At 43.5% G+C, this 27,077-nt stretch overlaps 1 protein-coding gene across 2 annotated transcripts in view; it reads right to left on the bottom strand.

Annotated features, from left to right (window-relative positions):
- Positions 1-1,799: 1,799 nt before the first annotated feature.
- Positions 1,800-27,077, bottom strand: part of LHFPL3 (LHFPL tetraspan subfamily member 3) — a 409,589-nt gene continuing 384,311 nt past the window's right edge. For both annotated transcript variants that reach the window (XM_075926941.2, XM_075926935.2), the window contains one exon: positions 1,800-4,381. Coding sequence is in view for 1 of the 2 variants with exons in the window: in XM_075926935.2 (XP_075783050.1) it covers positions 4,353-4,381 (29 nt within the window). In the remaining variant the exon portion in view is untranslated. The remainder of the gene's footprint in view (positions 4,382-27,077) is intronic.

Raw genomic sequence — 27,077 nt, 5'->3', positions numbered from 1 at the left:
TTAATTCTTTGAGTAGTGATTTCTAAAATTCCTAACCTGTCCTGGCTAGAATACATAGCCATCTGGTAACTTTTAAAAATGTATATATTGAATCTAGGAGTATTGTTTCTACTGGTGGCTAATAACAACACATGCTTTGGTGCATATAACAACATGCATTCCGCACATGGATGGAAAAAAATTAGAAGGAACACTGGTGGTAGTCAGTAGTCAGTGCTGAGACATTTGTTGAGTACTGATTTTAAGGGATGCGTATCACCTACCAAACCACAAAAGCTACTCTCTGCAAATCTCTGTTTTCCATGAAGGTCTCACATCCAAGTATTAATAAGATCCAATGAGGCCTAGCTTGTGAAAATACAGAGTCTCACAGCACCAGATGAAATGGCTACATGTGCATTTTAACAGTTAACCTATGCAGGTTTTGTCAGCTAATATAACAACACTGGCATTCTCTTCTGTACAAAAATATCTGGAAAGTAGAAACTTGTTTAAAAGCCCATACACTTTGGTGGAGAGGAAAATGCTCCACTCTGAGAACTAACTCAGAAACTATTCAACATAGCTATGAACATATATAAACTGGAAAAACTGACTCCTAGTTTACTTTGTAACTGGACAGTTTGTTTAATTTTAAATCACTGACAGTCTGTTTTGCAACTGAAACTAATGACACTTTTATAACATATGAAGGAAGTTGTCCGATTGGGTAGGCACAAACTTTGACCATCCATAAAGGTACTATAATAATCCAATTGGGGCTATCATCAGAAGATTATGTATTAGGGAACATCAACAGACACTTCACAGTTAAGGTTTCAACCCAGTTTCCATTATAAATTCTATTTTCACTCCTTTCTAAAAGTTGTAAACAAAGGTTTATTAGAATGAAAATAAGATAGATTGCTTCTATGTACAAGGTAGAATTTCACCACCCAGTTTCATGAACATCAAAAGGAGTTCTGAAGTTATGGTTCCACCAAAATTTGACAGGTGCGCAGATTTTGAAAGTATAGACTTAAGCCACTATGAAATACATTCAAGTCAATGGGGTTGCAGGAATAAATTTGACCTGGGCAGCCAATTAGAGACAGAGAGCAGGGAGCTTGGTCACTGCCATATCTCATTCAGAAAAGATATTTTCCATTTCATAAAGATTTTGGACAGCATTAATAATCAAATGGCAAGCTCTCTGACTGTGACTTTTGAGGTAATTGTACAGTGCCTTTCACAATGGGGGCCTCAATAACTGAACAACATTTAAGGCCATTATAGTAGCTGCTTTCTGCGAACAGAATAACCTTTGGTGATAGACGTATTGAAACTTGAATTAAAAAAAATTCTCTGAGCGTTACTCAGTTTTACAAAAATGTTTCAGTTCAGCTTTACAAACATGCCTAGGAGACTATTAGAATCCATGGGCACTTGGCATCCAGATCTCCTTGATGTCTTTGGAAACTTTGCTATATGTAGATTGTTGTATTGCATTCAGCTCCTGATTATTTTGATTCTTATGAAACCAAATTTACCTTAAGAGGTTTGAACAGTCCCTCCAGAGTGATCATCCAGAGACCACTTACTTTACTGGGGCTCCACATGAGCAATGGGGTCTGCCCCAATGCATCACATTGCTGGTTTGGGGCCTGTGCAAGGTCTAGAAAGAGTGAGGCTGATTGCAGAAACAGCAGTCATTACCACAAATGAACTGGAAAAAAGCCTGAGCATACTCTGTTTTAGTATGCTACAAAAAATAATTATAGACCTTTATTAGGCACTATAGTACTAAGTATATCTTAAAGTAACAAAAATTATTGTAGTCATTTTATTTTATTTTAGTTTTTTACAGAAAGTCAGGTATTCCAACAATTTTCTTTACAGTTTGTTGACTTAAAAAAAATTACACACATTTTGACATTACAATGGAATGGAAGGGGAAAGCGTTCACCGTTAAAAAGATAAAAACATACTACTTATAATTAATTGACATTTAGTGATGTACAGTCTTGTTAGTTTTTGCTTTATTTATGTACATATGGTACATTTTATTGAAACAGGAGCGCTGCAAGGTCTTGTGATGACACATTTTTGCAACATTTGTATACGTGTAAAGTGGGCTTTTTAATTATACAATCACTATGATGCAAAATTCAGTAGTCAGTAACAAAATTGCATGGCATGGAGAAACCCAATTAATGTAGTTTCAATTGCAAGAAAAAATATCATGATTGCAATAATCTGGGAATACAATGTAATCTATGGAGCAAATGATTACAATGATATGGTAGCACATTCAGATAAACCTTTTTACAAATTTTTGAGAGTAAAGTGTGCCTATGATATAGCAACACTGGTAAATGATTACAAGCTTTATTAAGATCCCGTTTAGCAAGGTAGGCCTAAATGTGCCCAACTTGAGCATCTGAGTTGTCTCGGTCCAGGGGGATTACTCACATACTTAAATACCTTGTTGAATTGGTGCCTTAATGAGTTTCTGAACCTTCTCATGTAAGTCACTTATAGAACCTTCATCTTTATTTTGACTAGAAATAGATCTATCTTGGATAACAACTTTGGGGTGGGACTTTCAAAAGTGCTCAGCACTGGACTACGGCTTCCACTGAAGTCAATGGAAATGCCCATTGGCTACAATGTATACAAACTTGGCTAAGGGACAATGTTTGAAAATCCCACTCAAATTAATCTATAAATTTATCTGGAAAGCATGTATGTTAAGTATTCAGTTCCTATAACAATCAGGGCCCTGTATATATCTTGACAGATAGCTAAAATGGTATTATTTAATAGCTGGTAATTATTTATTGACAATTTGATCAAAAATATTATTGTCAGACAAAGAAGCATTACTGGGATGCATGCACTTAGGAGCAGAAGAGTTTTGTTTTGCAGTGTCTCATTTATAATCAGACATTAAAAGCTTGTTTTATCTCTGTACTTCTTCAAGAATGATTTGTTATTTGGGACCTGTAATAATAATCATTTTTTGTTATTCCAGCTACTTTTTCTGAATGTCAGTAAGTATAATAAAGAAATATTTCAAATCTTCTGAAAAAATTGCATCCTGCTCACTTCTAAAATACTCTCTCTAGAATATTTATCTGATTACATTCTTGCCTCAGATTTCTTACTATTCAGTTGCTTTCCAGAATTAGTTTGCTTGGCAAGGAACCTTATGAACAGCAACAAAAATGTTGCACTGAAATCAGAATAACTCAGTGATTCTGTGCCTCTCACACCACATAAACAAAACAAAACATGAAGGGACACCCTTACTTCTGTGCTCCAACTGCCTCACACCACACAAAGCAGCCAGAGCATATAGCAGTGAATCAGACTAGGATTTTTTACATAGTTATTTGTAAAATGTACTTGTTCAGTAGTCAGATTCATAGATCGTAAGGCCAGATGGGACCATTAGACCATCTACTCTGATATTCTGTATAACACAGGGCTTGGAATTTAAGTGGTTATATGACAAAGAACAGGAAAAAATACAAAAGTGCTTTAGCTGCTGCTGCGTGTTACATTCCAGGTGTCAGTAATTTCTCTCCCTCTTTGCTTTTTGTAAATAAATTGTTTTATTTTTCCACCTTAAATAGGAACAGGTCTATGTTGCTTGGAAATCAACAGTATTATGACATTCAGAAAGACTGTATATATGCCTTCACCGAACTACAATATATGTCAGAAACATTTTTCAGTTATACGTTTGTTATTTTGTTACAGACATAAATTAACCTGAAGACAGTAAAAATTGAGAAGCTTTACATTTTTAACCAATTTATTATACAGAGAAATAAACAAAGTGCAGAAATGCTGCAGTAAAAGTTATACTTTTTCCTCTAGGAGATGGAAACATTCAGAGAGTCTATTTATAAATGCTTATTTAAGAGTGATGTCCTATCAGTTTCCTGGCTACTGGATCAGGAATAGTCTTGAGTTAACTGTCTCTCTACTGTGAAAGGTTTTAAAGCTTTTTTGCTTTTCAGTTGAATAAAAAAATGAGTTTACAAACCTTTTCAATGCATATATTACATAAGTTTTGTCTAGCAACAACTACATCCCTTTTAATTTATTCCCCAAATGTGACTTTTCATGCATGTCTTCTGAATGTTGTATTCAGTGACAGTTTCTAATGAGCTGGTATGTAATCCATGATTGCATCGCTCTTCAGAAAATCACTTCCATGCCTGGATGATCTATGTTTAGAAGGCAGCGCTTACCAAACAGGCATTTTTGCACTTGTCAACATTCTTCTCCATTGAAGGCTCCTTCCCAAGCTTCTTTCCATTTAATGTTGATGTACAAAAGCAGTTACTCATTTTGTTTTGTGCTCATTCTAGTGAGGATTGGCTTAGCAGGACTGTGAAAAACAGAGAGAAGAGAGAAGTCAGTTTATTGCCAGCAAATAGACAGGTATTGTTCCTGTGTCTGGCACAGTGCTATCTTCTGAGCAATAAATACATTTTATTATTTTTATTTACATTCATTATAAACAACAACATTGATTACCCAACTTTAACCTCCAACTATCTCAGTGATTTGTAGGGTGGTATCTTTGAAAATTAGTTTTAATCTAATAATAGACAAGGAAACTGAATATAATGGGATTGTTTCATCTCAAGTCTAAATGGTGGGAAAATGAAGATGTAGCATGTACTGTGTGAGAGCCACTTTGTTTGAATCATATCAGGAATCAAATCAAGGTCCTGAGATTTCTGTTCAATATTTATAATTTCCTTAAAATGCCGGCCTACACATATCTCATTTAAAAAAGCAATAGTCTGGTAGATTCCACAGGGACAGTCTCCAAAGATAAAAGAGCTATTTTCAATACGTAACATCATCCATCATGCACTGGTATGTGCCCCTTCCCACACCATTGTTTTCAATACCACATACACATAAATTCCATGCACAGGGCAAAAAAGGAAAGACTGTAGTTATGCTGTGAACAGGCGGCAGAAAGCCTCCTTCCCTCCTTTTAGGCAATCTATTGCATTTCAATTAGGAATAAATCCCAGGGTACTGTGCACAGAAACCATAACATAGCTGATGCATCCATATACACATGACCTTACGCCAGTGTTTCTTAAACTTTTTAAGACCGAGGAACACCAAACAATAATTTTTTTTCTGAGGAACATCAAGGATTTTTTTGTTGACCGCCCCCCTCAAAAAAAAGGGTCGGGGGGGGGGGGGGAGAAGTTATTGAGCAAAAAAAGGTCGCCTGCCCCTTTAAAGGGTGGCCATTTTGAACTCTGCTGTTCTCCGTTCACAGTTTAAGAAACACTGACTTAAGCCATAGCTTGGTATGTCTCTTCACTGCTGCTGTTGTAAAAGCCCTGAGGAGAACACATTCTGCTTCCTTTCAGGGCATTCAGATGTAGGACAGATTATAAATACCAGGAAGGGAGAGGAATTATTTAAGCTTAATACCAATGTGGACACAGAACAAATGGATATAATCTGGCTATTAGGAAGTTTAGACTCAAAATTAGACGAAGGTTTTTAACCATTAAAAGAGTGAAGTTCTGAAACAGCCTTCCAAGGGAAGTTGTGGGGGCAAAAGACCTATCTGGCTTCAAGATTAAGCTAGATGGTTTTATGAAGGGGACGGTTTGATGAGGTAACATGATCTTGGCAACTAATTGACCTTTCACTATCAGTGGTAAATAGGCTAATGGTGGGAAGATAGGAGTTACTATAGAGAACTTTTTCCTGGGTGTCTGGCTGGTGAGTCTTACCCACATGCTCAGGCTTCAGCTGATCACCATATTTGGGGTCGGGAAGGAATTTTCCTCCAGGGTAGATTGGCAGAGGCCCTAGAGGTTTTTCGCCTTCCTCTGTAGCATGGGGCACGGATCACTTGCTGGAGGATTCTCTGCATCTTGGGATCCTTAAACCATTTGAGGACTTCAATATCTGAGATATAGGTGAGAGGATTATTCTAGGAGAGGGTGGGTGATATTCTGTGGCCTGCATTGTGCAGGGGGTCAGACTAGATGATCATAATGGTCCCTTATGACCTTAAAGTCTATGAGTCTATGAGATCCTCTTCCTGTCTTACAGGTCTGTGTGTTGTTCTCCTGGTGTGTGTGTATGTGTATTTGTCCCCAAGGTTGAATGAAAAGTTACTGTACAAGTGGAGCTCTCCAGAGGGATCGCTAGCTAAAATTCTCTAGGTAACTGGGTTATTTAGCCTGAACTTTGAAATCTCTACTCAGGTAACATCTTCATGGTCAGGAGTTTTGCCTGAGAAAGTATTCAGGATAAATTTCTGGAAATGAGCACATAGCCTGACTGAAGGGGCTCTGTGTTCAGCAACGTGCATGGGGCTGGAAAACAGAGTCAATGGGACTTTGATTCAACATTACACTATGACCCCGTTATGCCTGCTGTGCTGGCACAAAGGTCTGTATAGCCAATGAATTTAGCATTGCAGAGGATAATTCTCTTGGGGTATCAGCCAGCATAATGACTCTATGCTATCCCTATCACAGCTCTAACCACAGGGCTGCAGGTGTGATGAAAGACATGGGGTGCTGCTGCGCCAGCACTGCCCTCTAACTATTCCAAGCTTCTGGAATGGCCCCTTCTTGATCATCCCATCTATTTCCTTGTCCGTTAATTATTTTTCCCCACAGTAGGTAGGCAAGCATGTGGTCCAATTTAATGTTAAAATTATCCTCCTTTCACAGACAGAGTTACTGAGGCTGAAAGAGCCAAGTCACTTTCCCACAGCCAACGAGTGAGTAATGGTAAAATCAGGAACAAAACCACTTTTTTTGACTTCATATCCCTCGCTCAGCCCACCCATCATGCTGCCTCTACTACATCTAATAGCTATGAAGGCTTTGATAGAAAGTATATGTGGATAAATACAGATACTTGGTGTCACATAGAAGTTATTTGATATGAGACAATTATAACAAGGCACACCAAATGGCCACATATTACCAACAGACTGTGGCACTTCCACGAAAAATTTTGGGTTTGCAGGATTAATTGGAGAATTTAAAAAAGGGATTTTTTTCACAAGTTATTTTATTTGCTATTCAAAGCCATGACAATATTTGGCATGACAATTATTGAATTTCCTGCAACATTTGAAATTCAGCATTAGGGTTGTAACATATTAAATCCTTTAGTAGTTTTCTTGCAAAATTTTGAACACATGAAAGAAGAAATGTAATAAATGTCATGGATTCTAATTAATGATGTGCAAAGACGCTGCATATATGTCATTCATTTTGTTCAGTCTGGTTTGACCTTGTCACATGCTTGTGAATTTTTGAAATTTCTTTGCATTGGAGTTACCTACAAATCCATTTGAGAGGCTCACATGAACCAAAGTTAATGACAGCAGTCTCTGTGAAGGCAATATTGTTTGAACTACCTAAATGCAGTGCTGTTAGATTCTCAATCTATTTGGAGATTTTAAAAAGCTTCACATCCCAGTGATATAATTACCATTCCTACCTCACCTGTTCACTTAGGGTACATGCCTGTTGTTGGTGACAGAGGGTATTCAGTCTCTGCTTTAGGGATTTATAGCATTCCAATGTTTATGCACATTTTCTGAGGGAGCTCATCAATATTTCTTTGTTGTAAAGATGAAGAGCAGAGAGCATTCCAGGTTGCTCCTTGCTAAAATATACACACCATGAAGTTTCAGATAGTCCATAACATGCTTTTATGGTGAGGACAGTCAGATAAACAGCACTTATAGAAAATAATGCAAGTCTTTTTCCTTCAGAAGCTGAATATACCTCCTTTGCAACAGCCTCAGCACTTTACTTGATTAATTCTCTGCAGACATATGTATACAACCTTTTAGCCATTCATTTGATTGGTAGTCTGAAAAATGCCAGCCTCCTCGAGGTTATTGCTTCTCCGTTCTCTCCAAACACGTGTGATTACAAGTGTCTTACTCGGTTAGGAAGGGGAAGCAAATAACTTTCATGATGAGGTTAAGACTAATGCTATTCCAAAATCCTATCAGCTACTATGGACCGCTTGAGTAATAAGCGACTGGTAAAATTTCCTCCTTGTCTCACTATAGACCCAAAATGCTTCACTGACCCATTATTTAGTATTATTAATTGAAAATATATTATTATTATTATTTATTGTCTATTGAATGCTGGCTGTCTATTTGATGCACTACAGGACAGAAAAGACACTATAGTCTCTGCTCTCAGGGGCTCACATTCTAAAATAGATATGCAATGCAGTTTGGATATATGAAACACTGGGTGAGCATGTCACACCCCAATGGCCCCCTCCCTCAAGAGGTCCCCCTGGTGAGACAGGTCAGCATTAAATATTGCTAACGCTGTTGTAAGCATCGCAGGGCATTTTGGGGAAGGGTCAAAGGTGTGAGTGTGGAGTGAATGAAGGATTCCTTTGCAGGTTATGAGCGGCCCAAAGGGGGGAAAGACTAAGAGAACAGTGAACGGGTAACTCCACACTTCTGCTAGGCCTGAAGATAAGATGTTGGCTCTAGCCAGCTCAAGGCCACAGCACACATCTGACTCTCGGCTGCCGGCCAAGAAAGAGGGGGGCCTGGAATCCACCAACCAGCCATAAGAAAGACATTCAACTAAACTGATTTGCAGAGCCAGCCCATAACAAGCAAGAAAAGCAAAGGCCAGCACGGAGGAAAGCAAAGAGAACAACGGAGTCTAGCTGGTGTATTTTGGGAAAGTCAAGGAGACCACAGAAAGCCAGTTTAAACTGTAACAAAGAGCACCAGGAACAGAGGTCGCAGAATGAAATACCCCCAAAGGAGCTCAGGACTTAAAACTCTCCTGAGAGCTGGAGCAAAAATTCGGAGAGATCACCTGGGACGACCTGTGCACACAGGACCGAAATCTCATCCACCCTTCCCCCTCTTCATCTGTTGTTACACCCAGGCCTGGCCAGCCTCAAGTAGTGAGTGTGTGAGTATGAAAGTGGGTTAGGGCTCGCTAGGGCTTACGCTTTCTTTTTTCCTTCCTCTGAGTGACATGGGAAGCACCCATCACTCTCCACTGTTATTTTATTATTTTATCAATAAAGCTTTAAAACTTAGACACTCGTGAGGCTTACCTGTGCCGATGAAGAAAGGCTTCTTTGTCGGCGCATCGCGTCCAGACTGCCCCGATCTGCCGACAAACAGCTGATCGGCAGATCGGGGCAGCCATTTAAATTTAAATGAAGCCGCGATTATTTTAATCGCGGCTTCATTTCCCTCTTCCGATCTGGCTAATCTACATGCCTCCGTCGAAGGAGGCATGTAGTCTAGACACACCCTTGGTGTGTTCCGTCATCTCCTCCCTTAATGATCCTGTGGCTTCAGCCTGATCACCTGACGCCTCAGAAAGATTGGTAACAAAAATCTGTCACAGTTTACATAGAATCATAGAATACTAGGATTGGAAGGGACCTCAAGAGGTCATCGAGTTCAGTCTCCTCCAGTTTTGGTGGAGAATTGCAAAGGGGGGATCCCTGCAGAGTGCACCAACTGTTCTGCCCTTGGTATTTCATGTTTGCTCTGTCCGGCACTATTGGTATTTCATGTTGAGGATTTTATGGTTACAGGTGTGCCCCACTCTCAGTCGTAGCATGCCTGAGACCCAGAGAGGGGTTTAGCATTCCTCTCTCCACCCCGGTCGGCGATGAAAGGGTACATGTGGGTTGACCCCCGGTCGTAGGAGTACTGAGCAATAGGAGGTGGGCTTAGAGACCCTTGTAATATAAGAGGGAAACTGAGGCATACTACCCCATTAATTTAATAAATGAGCAGTGAAATGATTTACCTGGAACCCACAGAGAGTGGACATTACTGAGGCCTGGCTGGTTTACAAAACAAAAGCATATGTAATTATTGGATAACAGCAGGCTGATAAGAAATCAGCAAGAATACTTGTAACACAGAGAAGCATTTTAAAATATGATGTGCCACCCCCACGGGGGTAGAAAATGTTTTCTTTTGTCTTTCAGAACATCAGAAAAGTTGGTATCAGCTAGAAAGCAGCTAAAGAGCAGCTGAAAAGCAACTAAAATAACATGGATCTATTGTCATGACAAAAATTGTGTTTTGTGTTGTCTTGTGATGTCTGTCTTATTGCTAGCATTGTTGATAATTATGTTTGGAAAGAGGGAATACTGCATTAGGCAGAAAAGGATTAATAACATTTTAACTATATTTACAGGAATCAATATGCAGAAGGGACATTGGATGGGAATTTCACCCACCCTCTGGATTCCCCTGAATTCTACAGGCATGGTATCTCCTTTTAACTGGGCATATCAGGCTGCTTCTTTTTATAATAAAGGGAAATGGATTTTAATTATAAAGACACACCAAAGTCCCTATGGTCGAACCAAGCGAGATTTTGTAGACACCATATTAGGAGGGCTTGGTGTTGGAACAGGGATTATGAATACACTAGATTTAGAGGTAATTAGAAATAAATAAGACTGCCTTAGCTATGGGATGCATTGAAATGCAAATTCTCAGTTTATCATCATTTGAACATAAGATGTTCTGGGTAATATCAGGCAATGTTAAAGTACTGGAACACCTTTTAAAACAATGGAAAAGATCTTTGTTTGATACTTATAAGCATGAATTGAAACAGTATGTCTCCAGCAGGGTTAAACCTGAATTGTTACTAGGAGAAATTGTCAAAATGGCTCATCAACAATCTGTGGAGGCAGAGCTATGGAAAGTCAGTCCACTACCGGAATTGGCCATGGGATCTTTCTGGTTACCCCGTATTATAGGTCACTGGGCTGGGAAAGAAAAAGAATTATTGGACACACGGCAGTGTACAGAGTGGGACCCTCACAGATGGGTATGCCTCTCACTGCCTGCCACCACAGAACCTTGCAGTAGGGGTACATCGCTAGGCACGTGTGTCTGGGATGAATTAGAAAATGTAACCCATGTGATGTATAATGGACAATGTGTATGTGTTGTATCCTGGGAAATAATATTTTGGGAGCATTGGACATTTACCTGCCCCTGACATGCTTTACCTGCTTTACTGCCCAATTGCACCAAGGATGCCTCCCTCCAACTTGCCCTCCTCAGGCAGATGTTGTCCTTGTCCCCGCCAGAAAAGGCAGATCTTAATGGGCTCCTTGTGAGACAGGGCCAATACCGCAGCTAGTATTTGAAACATTCAACAACGGGCTATGAGAGACGAACAGTTGGGACAATTGAAAAAGGCCATAAGACTGGTTACAAGTGCGGACTTTATCCACCTTACAGTGGCCAGCGCCACCCTCAAACATACTGCTGAATTGGTCCTCCATACATGGGATACCTTGCAGGGACTCATTGAGACCATAATTAAGGCCGGGGATCAGCTATGCTCCCAGCTCCAACAATATTTGACCCAACAAGTCCGTAGTGGCCAGGACAATGTGCTCCATGGAGTCTGGCCCGGGGAAATCCATTCCCACGCAGGGATTCCCCGGGGAACAATTTCCTTTTCACCATTTCTGGATGCTCACTAATTGGAAATGCACAGGCATAGCCTGTTCCTTCACAGCCTTTGGTTTCATGAAAGGAGTGTGGGCCCTTGCTGTAAAAATCCAACCAGGCCTTTGGGAAGGCTGCATCTGGGACTGGGTGGTCCATCATGATGCGTGGGAGGTGGTGGCTCCCCCAAATGACCTGGAAAAGTGGTATTTGCTGATGGTGTCCCTGGACTATCAGCACATATGGATTACAGAAGGCAACACCTGGCAGCTCTGGCCTATAGAGCCCCCTCAAATGGTATGTAAAGAGAAGGCAGTGCTAGGCCACTTTTATGAGGTGGGTCAATGCATCTGTTGGGAAAAGGAGGCATTGGGATATGCCCCCACTGCAACGCATCTGTTTACCAATATCTCAGTGTGTGTTTGGAGGACCACCGATCCCAGGGTACCCCTCGACTTATTGTTAAGATCATGAACACAAAATTTTTCAGTGCTTTGGCTCGCCATTTTTCAACAGACTGTTAATGTTTCTAACTATGTTGTGTTTAATTTTTCATGGATAACACCCAATGTGTTTCTCCTGTTGGCGCATATCTGAGAGCAACTTTCCATATTCCAGACAGATGCCTCCTCCTTCACGGTGTTACGACACACATATCATCTGGAAAAAGCTGCCTTCACCACCGCCATTAGAGTGGGGCATCTATGCCAATAGGGGGATGTGTTATACTAATGAAAGCCAGAAGTCATTATTGGCTAGTGTATGAAATTGTTGCTGTTCTGATAATTTTGTGCATGCTATATTGCTGCTTATGTAGAAGACCAATAGTAACCCTGGCCACTGTATCGGAGGGAGGATGGAAACCTAAGTGGTGACTACTCCCAACAAAATGTTGATTCGGGGTCAAGTGGGGGACTGTCACACCCCAATGGCCCCCTCTCTCAAGGGGTACCTCTGGGGAGACAGGTCAGCATTGAATATTGCTAACACTGTTGCAAGCATCGCAGAGCATTTTGGGGAAGGGTCAAAGGTGTGAGTGTGGAGTGAATGAAGGATTCCTTTGCAGGTTATGAGCGGCCCAAAGGGGAGAAGACGAAGAGAACAGAGAACGGGTAACTCCACACTTCTGCTAGGCCCAAAGATAAGATGTTGGCTCCAGCCAGCTCAAGGCCACAGCACACATCTGACTCTCGGCTGCCGGGCAAGAAAGAGGGGGGCCTGGAATCCACCAACCAGCCTTAAGAAAGACATCAACTGAACTGATTTGCAGAGCCAGCCCATAACAAGCAAGAAAAGCAAAGGCCAGCACGGAGGAAAGCAAAGAGAACAACGGAGTCTAGCTGGTGTGTTTTGGGAAAGTCAAGGAGACCACAGAAAGCCAGTTTAAACTGTAACAAAGAGCACCAGGAACAGAGGTCGCAGAATGGAACATCCCCAAAGGAGCCCAGGACTTAAAACTCTCCTGAGAGCTGGAGCAATTCAGAGAGATCACAGCAGACCTTGGACGACCTGAGTATACAGGACCAAACTCCCGTCTACCCTTCCCCCTCTTCTTCTGTTGTTACACCCAGGCCTGGCCAGCCTCAGGTAGTGAGTGCGTGAGTATGAAAGTGGGTCAGGGCTCGCTAGGGCTAACGCTTTCTTTCTTCCTTCCTTCCGCTGAGTGACATGTGAAGCACCCGTCACTTTCCGCTGTTATTTTATTATTTTATCAATAAAGCTTTAAAGCTTAGACACTTGGTGTGTTTCGCCATCTCCTCCCTTAATGATCCTGTGGCTTCAGCCTGATCACCTGACACCTCAGGCAGATTGGTAACAAAAATCTGTCACAAGCAGAGGACAGTCTAATCTCAATGTGAGGCATACAGAATTTTAAAATTTTTATTTTAGTGAATTGTTCCCAATTCTGGCCAAAAGTGCTGCCAAAGAGGTTGTCCAGAAGAACATAGGGTTCACTACAAGTTAATTATGTGCTTAAAATACTTCCACTTTCTGTTTATCACCTGGAACTGCACCTTATAACTGTAGATACAGAGTGAGATTTTCCGAAGTCCTTAGCTTTGGCTTAACTGTGTTTCCATTGAAGTCCATGGCCATTTTACCAGTAATTTCAATGAGCTTCTTCACGTAGTACACAGTTTCTTCACGCAGTGCACAGTCAACCCATAGAATTCCTTGCCAGAGGATGTTATGAAGACCAGCAATTTAATAGGGTTCAAAAAAGAGCTAGATAAATTCATGGAGGTTAGGTTCATCAGTGGCTATTTGCCAGGATGGGTAGGAATGGTGTCCCTAGCCTCTTTTTGACAGAGACTGGAAATGGATGTCAGGAGAGGAATCACATGATGTTTACCTATTCTGTACTCTCCCTCTGGGACACCTGGTATTGGTCACTTTTGGAAGACAGGAAACTGGGCCAGATGGACCTTTGGTCTGACCCAGTATGGCTGTTCTTATGAGTATATTAAATGCTGAGCATTTCTGAAAAATCCACATTTGCTGCACCAACACAAAAATCAGAACTAATGTGCATCAGTATATAGGCAACATCTGTGCATGAGTATGTACCTGTTATTAAGGGGCAAAGCATGAAGGGCAGTTAGATGACCAAATCCAAATGGACTTTCCTGCCTAACTACCCTTCATATCTTTGAAAATCTTTCCCTAAATGCTTACAATGAAAAATATTCCTGGACAACAGGCTGACCTAGGACAACAGGCTGACCTAGGACAATTGCTTTCCCAAGTAATGAGGGGCAGAGAAGACTTTTGGAGGACTACACGTGTATCTTTTTCTATTTATCTGCAGAAAATGCCTTTCCTTTTCCAAATATGGCCAGCATCATTTGCCTTGGCTGCACTAGTGCTGCAAAGGAGGGGATGTGGCAGTACTTGTACAGGAATCTGGGACATACTATTGATATAAAGCTGGCCACAGTTATATACTGATATATAGTATCAAGACTATCCTACTAAATGGTGGTGGTGACCTGTTGGTGATTACCTGTGCTGGTCCCTGGACTGCTCAGCACCTTCCTGATAGACCATCATGAATGGCCTCTTATTTAGCCAATGCCTAAGATAAACACAGCACTTCCTGCTTTTATTTGTAAAGTAGCAAGCCCGATCTGGCAGTTATGTCAAAGTCTGACTATGCCAGCAGGGAAAGCTGCTGAAGGTCATAGACTGTGTATACAAGAAATATCACAATGTTTATAAAACCTGAGGAGTAAGATTGTATGTTGCTTTTGCCTGTGAAGAATTACAGGCATAGATTGGTAAGCGACCTGGCTTCTTTCTTTGCAGCATTTTCTTGCCATGCAATGGGGGGTGGAGAGGGAGGTGTGTGTGTGGGGGGGGGAGGGAGATTATTTAATAGATTATTCAGACTTCATAGACTAGGAGACCAGAACTCTGAATGGAAGGCTCGTTAGATCGGTGATGATTATATTACGTGTTGTTATATTAGGGGTAGCCATTTAACTTTCAGCCTAATAGCTTCTTGAATGTTTTTAGAAGCATTCAAAATTTTTGCAAATGCTCTCATGAAAAGAAAAATCTTGCCATTTCTATTTGCAGAAAGTTCAGTTCTTTGCTACACAATGAAACTCTTAAAATCTGACGGACTGGTTTCAAGGCAGATAATGGAATGCCTCTGAATGGAATGCCACTATTTCTTACACACCTGAGGAACAGAAAAATGGCTAGAGCATCCAAAAAGAAAAAAAAAGTTATATTACTAATATCACTGTTTTCTGTTGCCAATTCATCTTGTGATTGGGCACAGTGCTCTGTCTAGTAACACTTTACCACAGATATAAATAACCCACAAGCAGTCATTCTAATTATTATTCATGAGCAAGAGCAAAATATACCTAAGAAACACAGAGCACCCAAACCTGCACTCCTTGCATATCTGAAGCTCCCAGTGACTCCAGTGCTCTTGAGCCCTAGCTATTGTTCGTGGCTTTTCAATTCCATTCTCTTATTTTTATTTTTTCTCTTCTGTTTTTGTGTGTAAAAGGCCCACACTGAACAGGAGGAAGTGATTGATTGCAGGAAGAACATTTAAAAGCCATTGCACACAAAATGCTGTCAAGTGCATAGGATGAACAAAGTGACAAAACAGAGGAACATTGTTTTCTAATCGCTTTTAGCTGAAGTAAATTTTAGGTGCTATTTGTAACACTAGTAAGTAAAGCGTTTCTAGAGAGAAGTGTAATTTTTAAGCTGGTGTCCCTTAAATAGTCCAATCAATTAAAAACAAGGGAATACATAATTAGATTGGATCACCAAATACTGAAGCACAACAGCCCAGGCACATAAGGGAATGAGATGAGAAGGCCCCTTAATGTGTGGGGGTCCATCTTCCTTTATGTGTCCTTGTTCCCTTTAACATTGGTTATTAGCTTCATAGTCTTTTGAAGTGTGACAGATTTGAAGTTTTTTTTTTTGGAGGGTGGCTGCTTTAGTAAATGTCATTCTATTTGTTATTTGGTCTTTGTGATCATGAGATATGCTGTTACGGTGGGCAGAAGCACAGTCAGGGCCACCGACAAGGTGGAAAGGAGGGGGGAGAAGAGGGCAGTTACCCTGGAACCTGGCAATTTAAAAGAGCCTGGGGCTCCAAAGTGCAACTGCTGCTACCGCGATTGGAGTAGTGGCTGGAGCCCTGGGCCCTTTTAATGCCTGCTGGAACCACGTGGGGCACAGCCCAAGCGGTGTTGAGGGCTGGTTGTGGGATGCTAGCTCCTACTCCCATGCCTTCCACCCAGGGCCCCCCTCTCTAGGGGACCTGGAACCAAATCCCCACATATTGCTTAAGATATAACACTTCACATGGGACTGGCAGGAGAGAACCTATTCCTCAGGCATAACAGATTATTTTTAACCTACAATTGTTATATTTTAAACTATTTTCAATATGGTAGAGATATTTAATTATTCATGCACTAATGGTCTGTGAAACAGTTTTCCTGTGCACACTTCTTAGTAGCTGGTGTTTTTGATCCTGCTGGGGCCTACAACAGAAAGTCAGCAGGATTCCCTTACCAGCTAAGGTTTATGGATTTAAAGAGGGAATAGCCTTCTACCCACAGTCAGTCTGCATATCTGATGGATGAACTGGGGTCTTCCCTAAACAGCTTTGAGGTAGGAACCCTAGGAGCAACCAAACCCAATGAGAAGGCAGGGATGGACTCTGTATTATCTTCTAGTTCATTTCTCTGTTAACAACGCTACCTTCCATGGGAAGTGGATGAGTTTTGACTTTGCATAGTGCGTGAACAGATTGGGAAAGGCAACTGCTCACATCCAGCTAATTCTTCTTTCAACAAGATCACTGTTTAAACATATTTAAATGCAGGGAGATGGTAGTCACATGTTCTGAAATCTTGTGTGACTGCTGCCTACCAGACAGGAAGCAACACCTTCCTCTCACTGCCCTTCCAGCTTGTCTTATCTTTGACCTGAGAGAACAGCAGTCCTGTGTATGTGCCTGTTCAGTCATTGCTGCCAACAGAGACTAAAAATAAGAAAACTATCTGACAGTCTGCACGGATATGAGCAGATCCACTGACTTTACATGGCCTACTTACAGGAGAAAGGATTATCGGATGAGTAATGATTTGCAGGATCAGGGCCAAGGCTATCAGTTAAAGTGGGAACAGGCAGGGGTTAATAGAGAGACATTTTTAGCATCACGACACAGAGCCCCTAACCAGTTCGGCATGGGGAAGTCCACCATCGGGGCCCTCCTCATGGAGGCAAGGCACTCTTATGCTGCAGTCCCTGCATGAGGGGAGGGGAGTCCTGGAAAAGGGGGTTTGAGGTTGTAAGGGGTAGCAGGAGTGGCCCGAGGCTGGCTGTAGCAGCTGGTGCCCCAGGCGGAAGGCGCGATTGGCACCCCCGCCTGCACGGCTGTCAATGGCCGTGACGTAATCATGGGGTGCCCAGGCCAGCGGTACCCTAGGCGACTGCCTAGTCTCACGGCTTGCCCTTGAGGGGTAGAGTGGAAGTAGGGGGGAAGCCCTGTTCCTGGGGGTTTGTGCTGTCCCGCCCTCACACAGCCCTGTTGCCGTGGCTAATGAAGCTGTACACAGGCCACCTGGACCCCAGCAGGGACCAATTTAATATCCACCTCAGCCGGGTCTGAATCCAAGTTGAATGTGCCTTTGGCAGATGCCTGCTGACCCGCCTCGACATGGGGAACACAACAACCCTGAGGTGGTCGCGGCATGTTGGATTCTCCACAACATTGTGGAGAGAAAGGGGGAGGCCTTCTTCCTGTTGTGGGGCGGGGGGCAGATGCTAGCAGTGAGGGACAAACCTTCCAGCAGCTGTGGACAGCTGCCATCTGCCAGGTTGGGTGCACATCTGGGAGGCCCTGAGGAGAGGTTCTCTGCAAGCACCCCTGTAACTTTCTCCAGGGACTCCCCAATAAAAGCCTCTGGCTTGCTGCCCTATCCCTTCCCCACCACAACCTCTCCCTTTGCCCTGTCCCTGACCTCTCAATAAAAACACTTGAGTTGTTTCCAACAAAACAAAGTCTCTATTTATATTACATTAAAAAAGGTGTGCAGGGGAAGGGGAGTTCATAATCTTGAGGGATAGGGGGGCAGTTAGATATGCCACAACAGGTGCGGGGATCTCATCGGAGTTGGGGTCAGGTGTGTCTGGGGAACACAAGGGAGTGGGTAGGAGGGAGGGGGTCGACCGGGGTCAGGGATGGCAGGGGGAACACGGGAAGGGAGCATGGGCATTGCTTGGGGAGGGGACATGTGCACCACCTGGGGAGGGGGCAGAGGCATCACATGGGGGGTAGGTATAGCAGGGGGGCAGGAGAGGGGAAGCCAGGAGCAGTGACAGCAGGTGGTTGTGCCATCATGCGCAACATGACAGCACACATATTATCATACCACTGCATGAGCTAGTCCCATGCATGGTTCCGCCACTCGGCGTCCTCACAGACTTTCTGGGCCAGGGTGTACTGCATGTCGCACAGGATGATGTGATGCTGGCACATGAGGTCTTCATGGACCCTGGCGCACTTTCGGGTCCCCTGGGCTCGGGCAGCTGGCTGTGGTGGTGTGGTTTGCCCCTCAGTCCTGCCTGGTCTGGCTGTGGAAAACACAAAGAGGGAGAGGCGGTCATTCATCCATGAAGCTGTGCCCTCCTCTGTGAGCAGTGACCAAAAGTCCTCAGCCCAGAGGAAGGGGATGTCCCGGGTGCAAGGCCATGTGTGGCCTGCACAGCGGGCCATGCCTCACAGGGGCCCCGAGGTGCCCAGGGGACCGTGCTGCCCACTTCCCACCCCACCCCCTCTGGCCCATGGACAAGCAGGCAAGGGAAGTGTCCAGCCACAGTGGGATCCCCCCATGGGTGGCAGAGGAGCTGGGAGCAGCCTGGCCCTCCCTGGAGTCTGCACACGCACTTGCGGCTCACAGTCCTGCCCATGGGAGTGGGTGGTGCCTCGCATGTGCAGGCATGCCCGTGTGCTGTGTGCGGCATTTTTTGGTGTGTCTGGGATCATGCCTGTGCCCTTGTGGCTAGCCTGTTCCCAGCCATGGCAGGTGCTGGGAGAGCCCCTCCACTGGCTGGACATGTGCGGCCTCCCCTGAGCCTGGCAGCAGGATCCCACCTGTGCTCAGGGGCTGCCTGCTGTGTCCACGTGCTGCACACTAACCCTGCACATGGTCGTACGTGCGCAGACCGCAGCACGATGTGCAGCTCAAGTGACACTCACACCCTGCCCCCTGTGTGTCTCCCTCCTCTGCCCTGTGTATGTGACAAAGTGAGACCACTCACCTGAAGATCCCTCCCCAGCATCCGAGGAGACTTGGGAGATGTCCTGGCTGACTGGCATCATCTCCAGGGACAGGGTGATGGTCTCCATCTCCTCTGGCTGGCCCTGGTCCTCCTGCTCCTCCTCCGCTGTGACCTCTGGCCGGGCAACAACGGGGGTCTGGAGGCTGGAGTCCACAATGATGGGTGGGGAAGATGTTTCCCCACCCCCCGGGATCTGGTGGAGCTGCTGGTAACAGGAGCAGGTTTGGGGTCCTGCCCTTGAGCACGAGCTGCACTCTCGGGCCTGGACGTATCCCTGACGGAGCTCTTTCACCTTACTCCAGACCTGTTCCAAGGTGGGTGTCTGCACTCTGCTAGGGACTCAGCCATCCACTCATAAATGCTTGGAGCGGAGATCATGTAAGGTTTCCTCCTCGCCCTACAACTCAAGGAGGGGCAGGATCTCCGCTCCGGAACAGGAGGGTGCCCACCTCTTGGTCCCCCTGAATGGGTCCTTGGACCCCTGGGGCTGCTCCCTGTGAGGGCCGGGGAATTGTAGGGGGCTTGAGACTCTGCCATGGGTAGCAAGGCCTGTGGCAGGAAGAGCTGTGCAGTGATGTGCTGCTCTCAGGCTGGCTTCCTGCCCCAAAGCTTGTCCAGGGTTCCTGCAGCTTTAAGAGGGGCCAGGATACAGAAACTATAAAATCCTGATTAATTTGGATGGAGTGCCTACCAAGGCACCTGTGTTATTTCCTGGAGGCCTCTTCTTTCAAAAACAAACAAACAAACAAACAAACAAACAAACAAACAAACAAACAAACCTCCTCCTCATCTACACACGCCTTTTTCCAAAAGAGCTCTCTTGGTAAAAGGCTTCTTCCTCGTAGAAAAAAGATTACCGATGCCGGAAGAACCCCTCTGTTCTTTCGATTTACTTTCAGAAGAATGTAACTGCAGTGTGGACGTAACACAGGTTTTGTCAGAAAAATGGCCTTTTTTCCAACAGAACTCTGGAGTGTAGACATACCCTTTGCCCCTTAAACAGTACACTGTGATCTTTTCTGGGAGCTTGGAGGAGGGAGTCATGCCTCAAAATAGGTTTTGTTGGCATGGATGATATGGAGTTTTGCTGGGAACAGGACAGAATCAGAAATGCCTTCATCAATAAAGACTTTTAGCATATGAAGCAGCTTTCTCCTCTAGTGAGTTGTAGGACACAAGCCAGGCAAAACTCAGGGTTTTTTATTTAGCTATTTTTATTACTTTGTTCTGGTTTACTGCAGTCTTTCCCTATCCCAGACATTCAAAGAAACTACCGGTGTTGTGATTCCTAAATGGTCCTTAACTGTTCCTCTTGAAAAGCTCTTTGTTTTCTACAAGTTCTATAAATTCAAGAAAATCTCTGTTCTGAAACTCAGAGGATTCTCAGGGTTATTTTCTTCCAAATGCTTTTTAAGCTGTTTGATCTCTGCCGTGTATTTCAGAGAGTTTGTCTGTTTGTGTGTTTGTTTGTCTGAGCGTCCATCCCCCAGCGGTGGGACATCCACCCTCCCCCAGTTGTGCCCACTGCAGCTGCAGTGGCCATGAACAGGCACTTCTCACTTGCCCCACGCTGCTGTGGTGATAAAGGGCTGGGGTTGTCACCTCTGCCTGGGGCAGCCTGCATATTGAACCCCTCATTTGCAGCCCCAGTCCAGAACAATGATTTAAATCATGGGTTCATAAACTGGGGGGGCGTGAAGAAATTCCGGGGGGGGGGGGGCGCGCAAGGTGACCCGGCCCCCCCCATCAAGTTTTGCTGGCCTGCTCAGTTCCTTTTTTATTTTTTTTGCTTAACAAGTTTCTTTTTGGAGGGGGGGCATGAGGGTTTTTCAAAAATCAGAAAAGGGGGCGTGATGCTGAAAAGTTTGGGAACCACTGATTTAAATGAAGAAAAACAAAACTTATTTGAGTTAAGGACCTGAGCAATGCCAGGTAAATCTTCTAGTAATTCAATAAAACAATACATTTCTGCTCTGGACTGGGGACATATATATACGGAGCTGGCTTAACTGTATTTGGGTTGTGGGCCTGGCCAACAGGACTGGCATAGTCACACTCTCCTTCAGAAAGGACAGGTCAGCATACTACCTCAAACCCAATGGAATTTAAAAAATTAATCTTGGTGCTCATGGAAAACCTTTGCTAAACCAGTGATTTCGGTGAGCACCATGACAAACATACTTCTCTCTACATTCATTAATGGTGCTTTGGGATTCAGTATTGCTATCCCATAAGTTCAGCTGGACATGGGTCAGTGGTAGCAACACAATAGCTGGACTCCCACTTGGGCATCACTATAGGATGCTGCCCCCTGTGCCTCAAAAACCTTTCTTGACTGACTTCACCTCCTTACCATTCTCCGTTAAGTAGTTTCCCCAAACACATTTCTTAAGTCTCAAATGATTATAATCACATGTATCTAATGATGGAGAAAAGTGTAACCATCTAGTTATATATCATTAACTCAATATGACTACCCTAACCATTCAAATCTCAATGAGTCAGGCACTTAAAATCATGAGTGACTTACAAATTATAAAATCATAAAATTAAATATTCAAATTTTTGTATTTACCTCATAGTGTTTGGGCCTGTATGGGTTATCTTTTCCCAGGGCTTTTTCTGTAGCCATAAAGGCTAGACATTTACTTAAAAAAAGAGCTATTGGTCTCACACAATCACATGACTCAAGTAGCTAGGGCTTTGAAAAATATCATCAGAGTTGATTACACTCCTAATCTTTTTAATAAACACACAATCATTTTGTCTTGAGCCCCATCCTTTTCTTCCATTTCCTCCATGTGTTTTTCATCTCTTTCCATAGTTCTTCTCTTAGCTTAGTTTGAAATCCTGTAATTGGACCCATATGGGCACATCCCTTCACATGTCCTGTTGGGTATATTCACAGAGCCTGTGGAAGCAACGCAAGCCTCCCACCTCAGGGTGACAGACTTAGGCTAATGTGGATCACACTAGCACTATACAAAATGTGTAGACCAGTGTTTCTTAAACTTTTTAAGATGGAGGAACACCAAACAATAATTTTTGTTATGAGGAACACCAAGGATTTTTTTGTTGAGCCCTCCTTCCCCCCCAAAAAAAAGTTGCCTGCCCCTTTAAGGGTGTCCATTTTGAATTCTGTTCTCTGCGGCACACTTCTGACTGCCTCGTGGTACACCAGTGTGCTGCAGAACACAGATTAAGAAACACTGGTGTATACAGTGCTTTGAAGCATGCTGGATCTCAGGCTCTGAAGCTCAGGGAAGTGCATAGGGTGGGCATGGGGTCGGGTAGGTGGGTTGGCTTGAAAGTCTGAGCTCCAGTCCAAGCTGCAACTTCAAAAACCTGTCTGTATTGCTCTTTTTGGAGTGCTAGCACAAACCCCACAAGGCCAAGTCTGTCAACTCAGGCTGAGACACAAACCCATAACCCCAATGGGACACTGAGTGTATGCAAGGGTTTGAGTGCATGGATCCCAGGAAGGATTGAGACTCTGGATTTGGGGCTGGACTCTAATCCACTCTCTAAAGGAATAAAGCACAATGAACATCAATGACATAATATAATACAAGCTCTAGAGTTTCCATGTAGGTGGAGTATAATTTGTGCCATTTTATTTACTCAAAAATGGCAAACATTACAAGAGCTGGATTTCCTTCAGGGTTCATTGGCTAGAATTTATTTGGTACTAATACAATAATATATTTTAATGATTTGCTGCAGATGATTAGCAATTAAATTGAATTGAAAAATGTAACCACAGAGAGCTTCCTTCTTGTGCGATTTTTGAATTTTCACATACATTCATCATCTATGGCTGAAATATGACAGATTACTCAACTATATGATAGAGCTTAAATTATCGATTCTTAATGTTATTTTAACAAAACAAGCAGCAATGGGAAGATCTTTCTCAGCTGTGATTCCTAGAGCCTGAGCATCCTAATCCTTGTTAGTACTGCAGCCTGTAAGTGTTGATGTCTAGCACCTGGAAATGCTAACTCCAGTTAATGAAAAGTTAATTTTCATTTTCTTATTCTGTTATTTTAAAAACCTCCAAGCAGAACTTGCTTTCATGCACATTTTCCTGTATGAACTGCTTTGCCTCAGAAAGGATTGTTATGAAAATCAGCAGCATCAGCGCCACTCATAAAAACATGAATTTAACTATGTATTTTCAGTTTTTTTTGCACACATGAGAACATGCTCATGCTTATATAAGAAAAACTTCACTTTGATCATGTTTGTTAGAATTATTTTTAGTGTTTCAGAATTTCTGTGATCACTCTTATAACTTCTACTCTTGTTATAGTTTCTAGTCATCACTGAAAATGAAACAGGTTTATGCAGAATAAAGAGTGGCTGTACTTTTCTGGTTTCATTTTGTGGGCTACACCACAGCATGTAAAATCTTTTGGCAGGAAGAAAGAACAATGTCCTACCTTTCTTACAAAATGTTGGAGAGTAATGTGTAAAATTGAGATTATAAATTCTTTATGGCAGGGATTTTCTGGATCTAGGTGTGGAGTGCTTAGCAAATTTTGCGTGCTAAAAATAATTTAAAATTTACTAGGCCAAATTATTCTAAATGTAAAGCCATCAACTTTAGCCAAATTGTACCCAAGATTAATTCTTATTGGCATTTTTATAGTACTAGCTGCATTTCCAAAACATCTATCACCATTGTGTCTGGGCATTTATAAAAGAAAAAGAACTCCCAGGGTTCTGAGAATTCCAAATACCCTAAATGGCCCAGAATCTGTGAGTGTGTTAGTGTTTTTAGCCTCAGACAGCCATTTATGGAGCCAAAGTAAAGTAAAATCTGATCTTTGCATGTTACTTCTGTCACGGAGGGTATGTCTACACTACCCTCCTAGTTCGAACTAGGAGGGTAATGTAGGCATACCGCACTTGTAAATGAAGCCCGGGATTTGAATTTCCCGGGCTTCATTTGCATAAGCGGGGAGCCGCCATTTTTAAAACCCCGCTGGTTCGAACCCCGTGCAGCGCGGCTACACGGGGCTCGAACTAGGTAGTTCGGACTAGGATTCCTTGAGGTGTACCGGTAGTTCGGAATAGGAATCCTAGTCCGAACTACCTAGTTCGAGCCCCGTGTAGCCGCGCTGCACGGGGTTCGAACCAGCGGGGTTTTAAAAATGGCGGCTCCCCGCTTATGCAAATGAAGCCTGGGAAATTCAAATCCCGGGCTTCATTTGCAAGTGCGGTATGCCTACATTACCCCCCTAGTTCGAACTAGGAGGGTAGTGTAGACATACCCCCAGGAAGTAAAACAAAGTGAGAAAGCAGAACTTGCATTATTTCAGCCCCCTAAGTGAATCCCCAGTGGACCTGAAAAAAAGCCCATTGAAAATAATTAACAAATATTTGAAAGACTCTTTACAAGTTATTTATAGTTCACCCAAGTGTGTTAACTACTTCAGATGCAGATTAAAAACAATGCTGCCCTTGTCCGGAGGTGTTTACAACCTACAGCTCAACACATACTACCACAGGGGAGACAATGCATGGAAAGGAGGTAGGGAATGGAAGAAAGGATCAGGACTATGCAGGAAGAATGTGTAGTGGCTTGTCTGTCTGTTCATGCTTCTTAAAAATATCAGATGACTTTTAAAAGTTTGTCTGTAATTGACATTATTGGCAGTGAACATGTGAGTTGTTGCAATAGCAGGGTTGTCAGGCCATGCACTCCTGAAGGGGAGGGATCCTGATATGAACTTTTCAGCAAACACTTGAGAAGGCAGTGTAGAAGCCATTCAGTTTAATGCTCTGGCTAGGATCTCTGAGAAGCTCACCAGACTGGCTTTGGGCAGCCAATAGGGTTGCCAGATGGTTTCAACAAAAATACCAGACATGCTTGACATTACATCACAATCTACATTACATCTTATTTAGAAAATACCGGACATTTATATTTTTTCATTTATATTTTCTCAATTTGTTTCCCAAACAGAAAGCTCAAATACTGGACTGGCCGGTTCAAAATTGGACACTTGGTAACCCTAGCAGCCAGTCCAAACCTGTGAGCTGAGAGAAGAAAGAACTCTGGCTCTGTATAACATATGGGGCAGAAGTTGTTAAGGGGAACAGACTGAGACTCAGGCCCCACAGATCATGGGTTTGAGGCATAACAGACATGTGTCTAAGGCCTGGTCTGCACTACAATGTTAAGTCGACACAACAGAGCTTCCATCGACCTAGTTGTGCACATGTCTTCACTTTTATTTGCTTCCCGCCAACCTAACTGTTATGCTGATAATGCCACCACTGCCCCAAGCAGAATATCACCATGGTCCATGTACTTAGTGGTGATGGCAGTAAGGTAAATACACCAAGGCCCTAGCATGCCTGGAATACTATGGGACATATAGAGTTCCTGGTGGTGTGGGAAATGGGAGACTAGTTGGAAAACATGGGGAAAGGGGACATGTGCAGGAATGGGGCATATACAGAGCACCTCAATTTGGGCAAATGGGGGGCACATACAGAGCCACTGGTGGGGGCAAGATGGAAGATTTGGGTATGGGGGGATGAGTGAAAAGGGATATTTGAGGGAATGAGGGGGCACTCACAGCACCTGGGATGGAAGCAGGGGTGCCCAGAGAGGGGAAAAAAGGAGAAGTTTGTCATGGGCACCACCCAACCAGATTGTATTATCACAGTGCCAATCAGGTTTGGCCCAGCTGCCACTCCATCATGATGAGGGCACCAGGGAAGGAGGGACGGCAAACAGGCCATCTGAGGGTGAATGACAAATTTGAGGTCAAACTAGCCAGGAGGTAGGCCTATCCCAAATGGGTGCTGTGGGGTAAAGAGCTGAGTAGGCTTGCCTTTCAAACTAAGGGCACTCATTTGTTCCTGGAATGCTCAACAGTCTTGTATTTCTGGAAATAGGCCCTCCCGTCTGTGGCTTGACCCCTCTCCTCCTGGTGTGATGTGAGTGTGAGGACTCATCACATGGGTAAGTGCCATTCCGGAGAGTATGCTGCTCTCTCTATCCCAGTTGGTGTGATTTTGCATGCAAAATAATGTGGTCGGGGGCAGTGTGGTGTGCTCTTGATAATTGTGTCCCCTGTCCTAAACAGGACAAAGCCATGTCTGGTGTTGTATTCCAGAGAGGGGGAAAATCCTAAAAAAACAGGATAGTTTGGTTTAATACTGGATGCATGACCTGCGTACTCCAATCCCCACTCCCTAGCCACTAGGCTTCCCCTCAATGGTAATTATTTTGCAAGGATGGAGAAGCCTGAGTTTCAGATTTTTCCTTGCCCTCCCTCCCTCAGAAGGGAAGGGGCAAATGGAATGTCACTCAGAACTCCTGGAATGTGGGGAGAATGAGGGAGCCTTCTATAAGGGAAGGGGCCGATGGGAGGAGACACAGAGTCCCCTGTAAGAGGCAGGGGGAAAGAAGGGTGAAGAGATTGCAGGTTCCTGAAAGAGGAGAGAATGAGAGGGAAGAGAGGGGAATAGTTGTATTGGTCTAATAGTTTTGGTACTATAGTTCTACTCACACTTCCTATCTGCAATAGTTATATTGGTATTAAACATGTAGACCAGGCCTTAGAAGATAAACTGAGCCATTGATGCACATAGTTTTCCAGACTGCAGGTCCTATTCCTTGGAACTTGCATAGTTTCTTGTACTTGTACTTTCTCATACAAGGATATATACTAGGGCTGTGTTTACACTGGCACGAATTTCCGGAAATGCTTAAAACGGAATACTATTCCGTTTTCAG

This window comes from Pelodiscus sinensis, chromosome 1 (genome assembly GCF_052426305.1).
Source record: "Pelodiscus sinensis isolate ZL-2025 chromosome 1, ASM5242630v1, whole genome shotgun sequence".
Taxonomy (NCBI): domain Eukaryota; kingdom Metazoa; phylum Chordata; order Testudines; family Trionychidae; genus Pelodiscus; species Pelodiscus sinensis.
The sequence above is the reverse complement of the archived record's forward strand: the minus strand, read 5'-3'. Positions and strand labels throughout refer to the sequence as shown.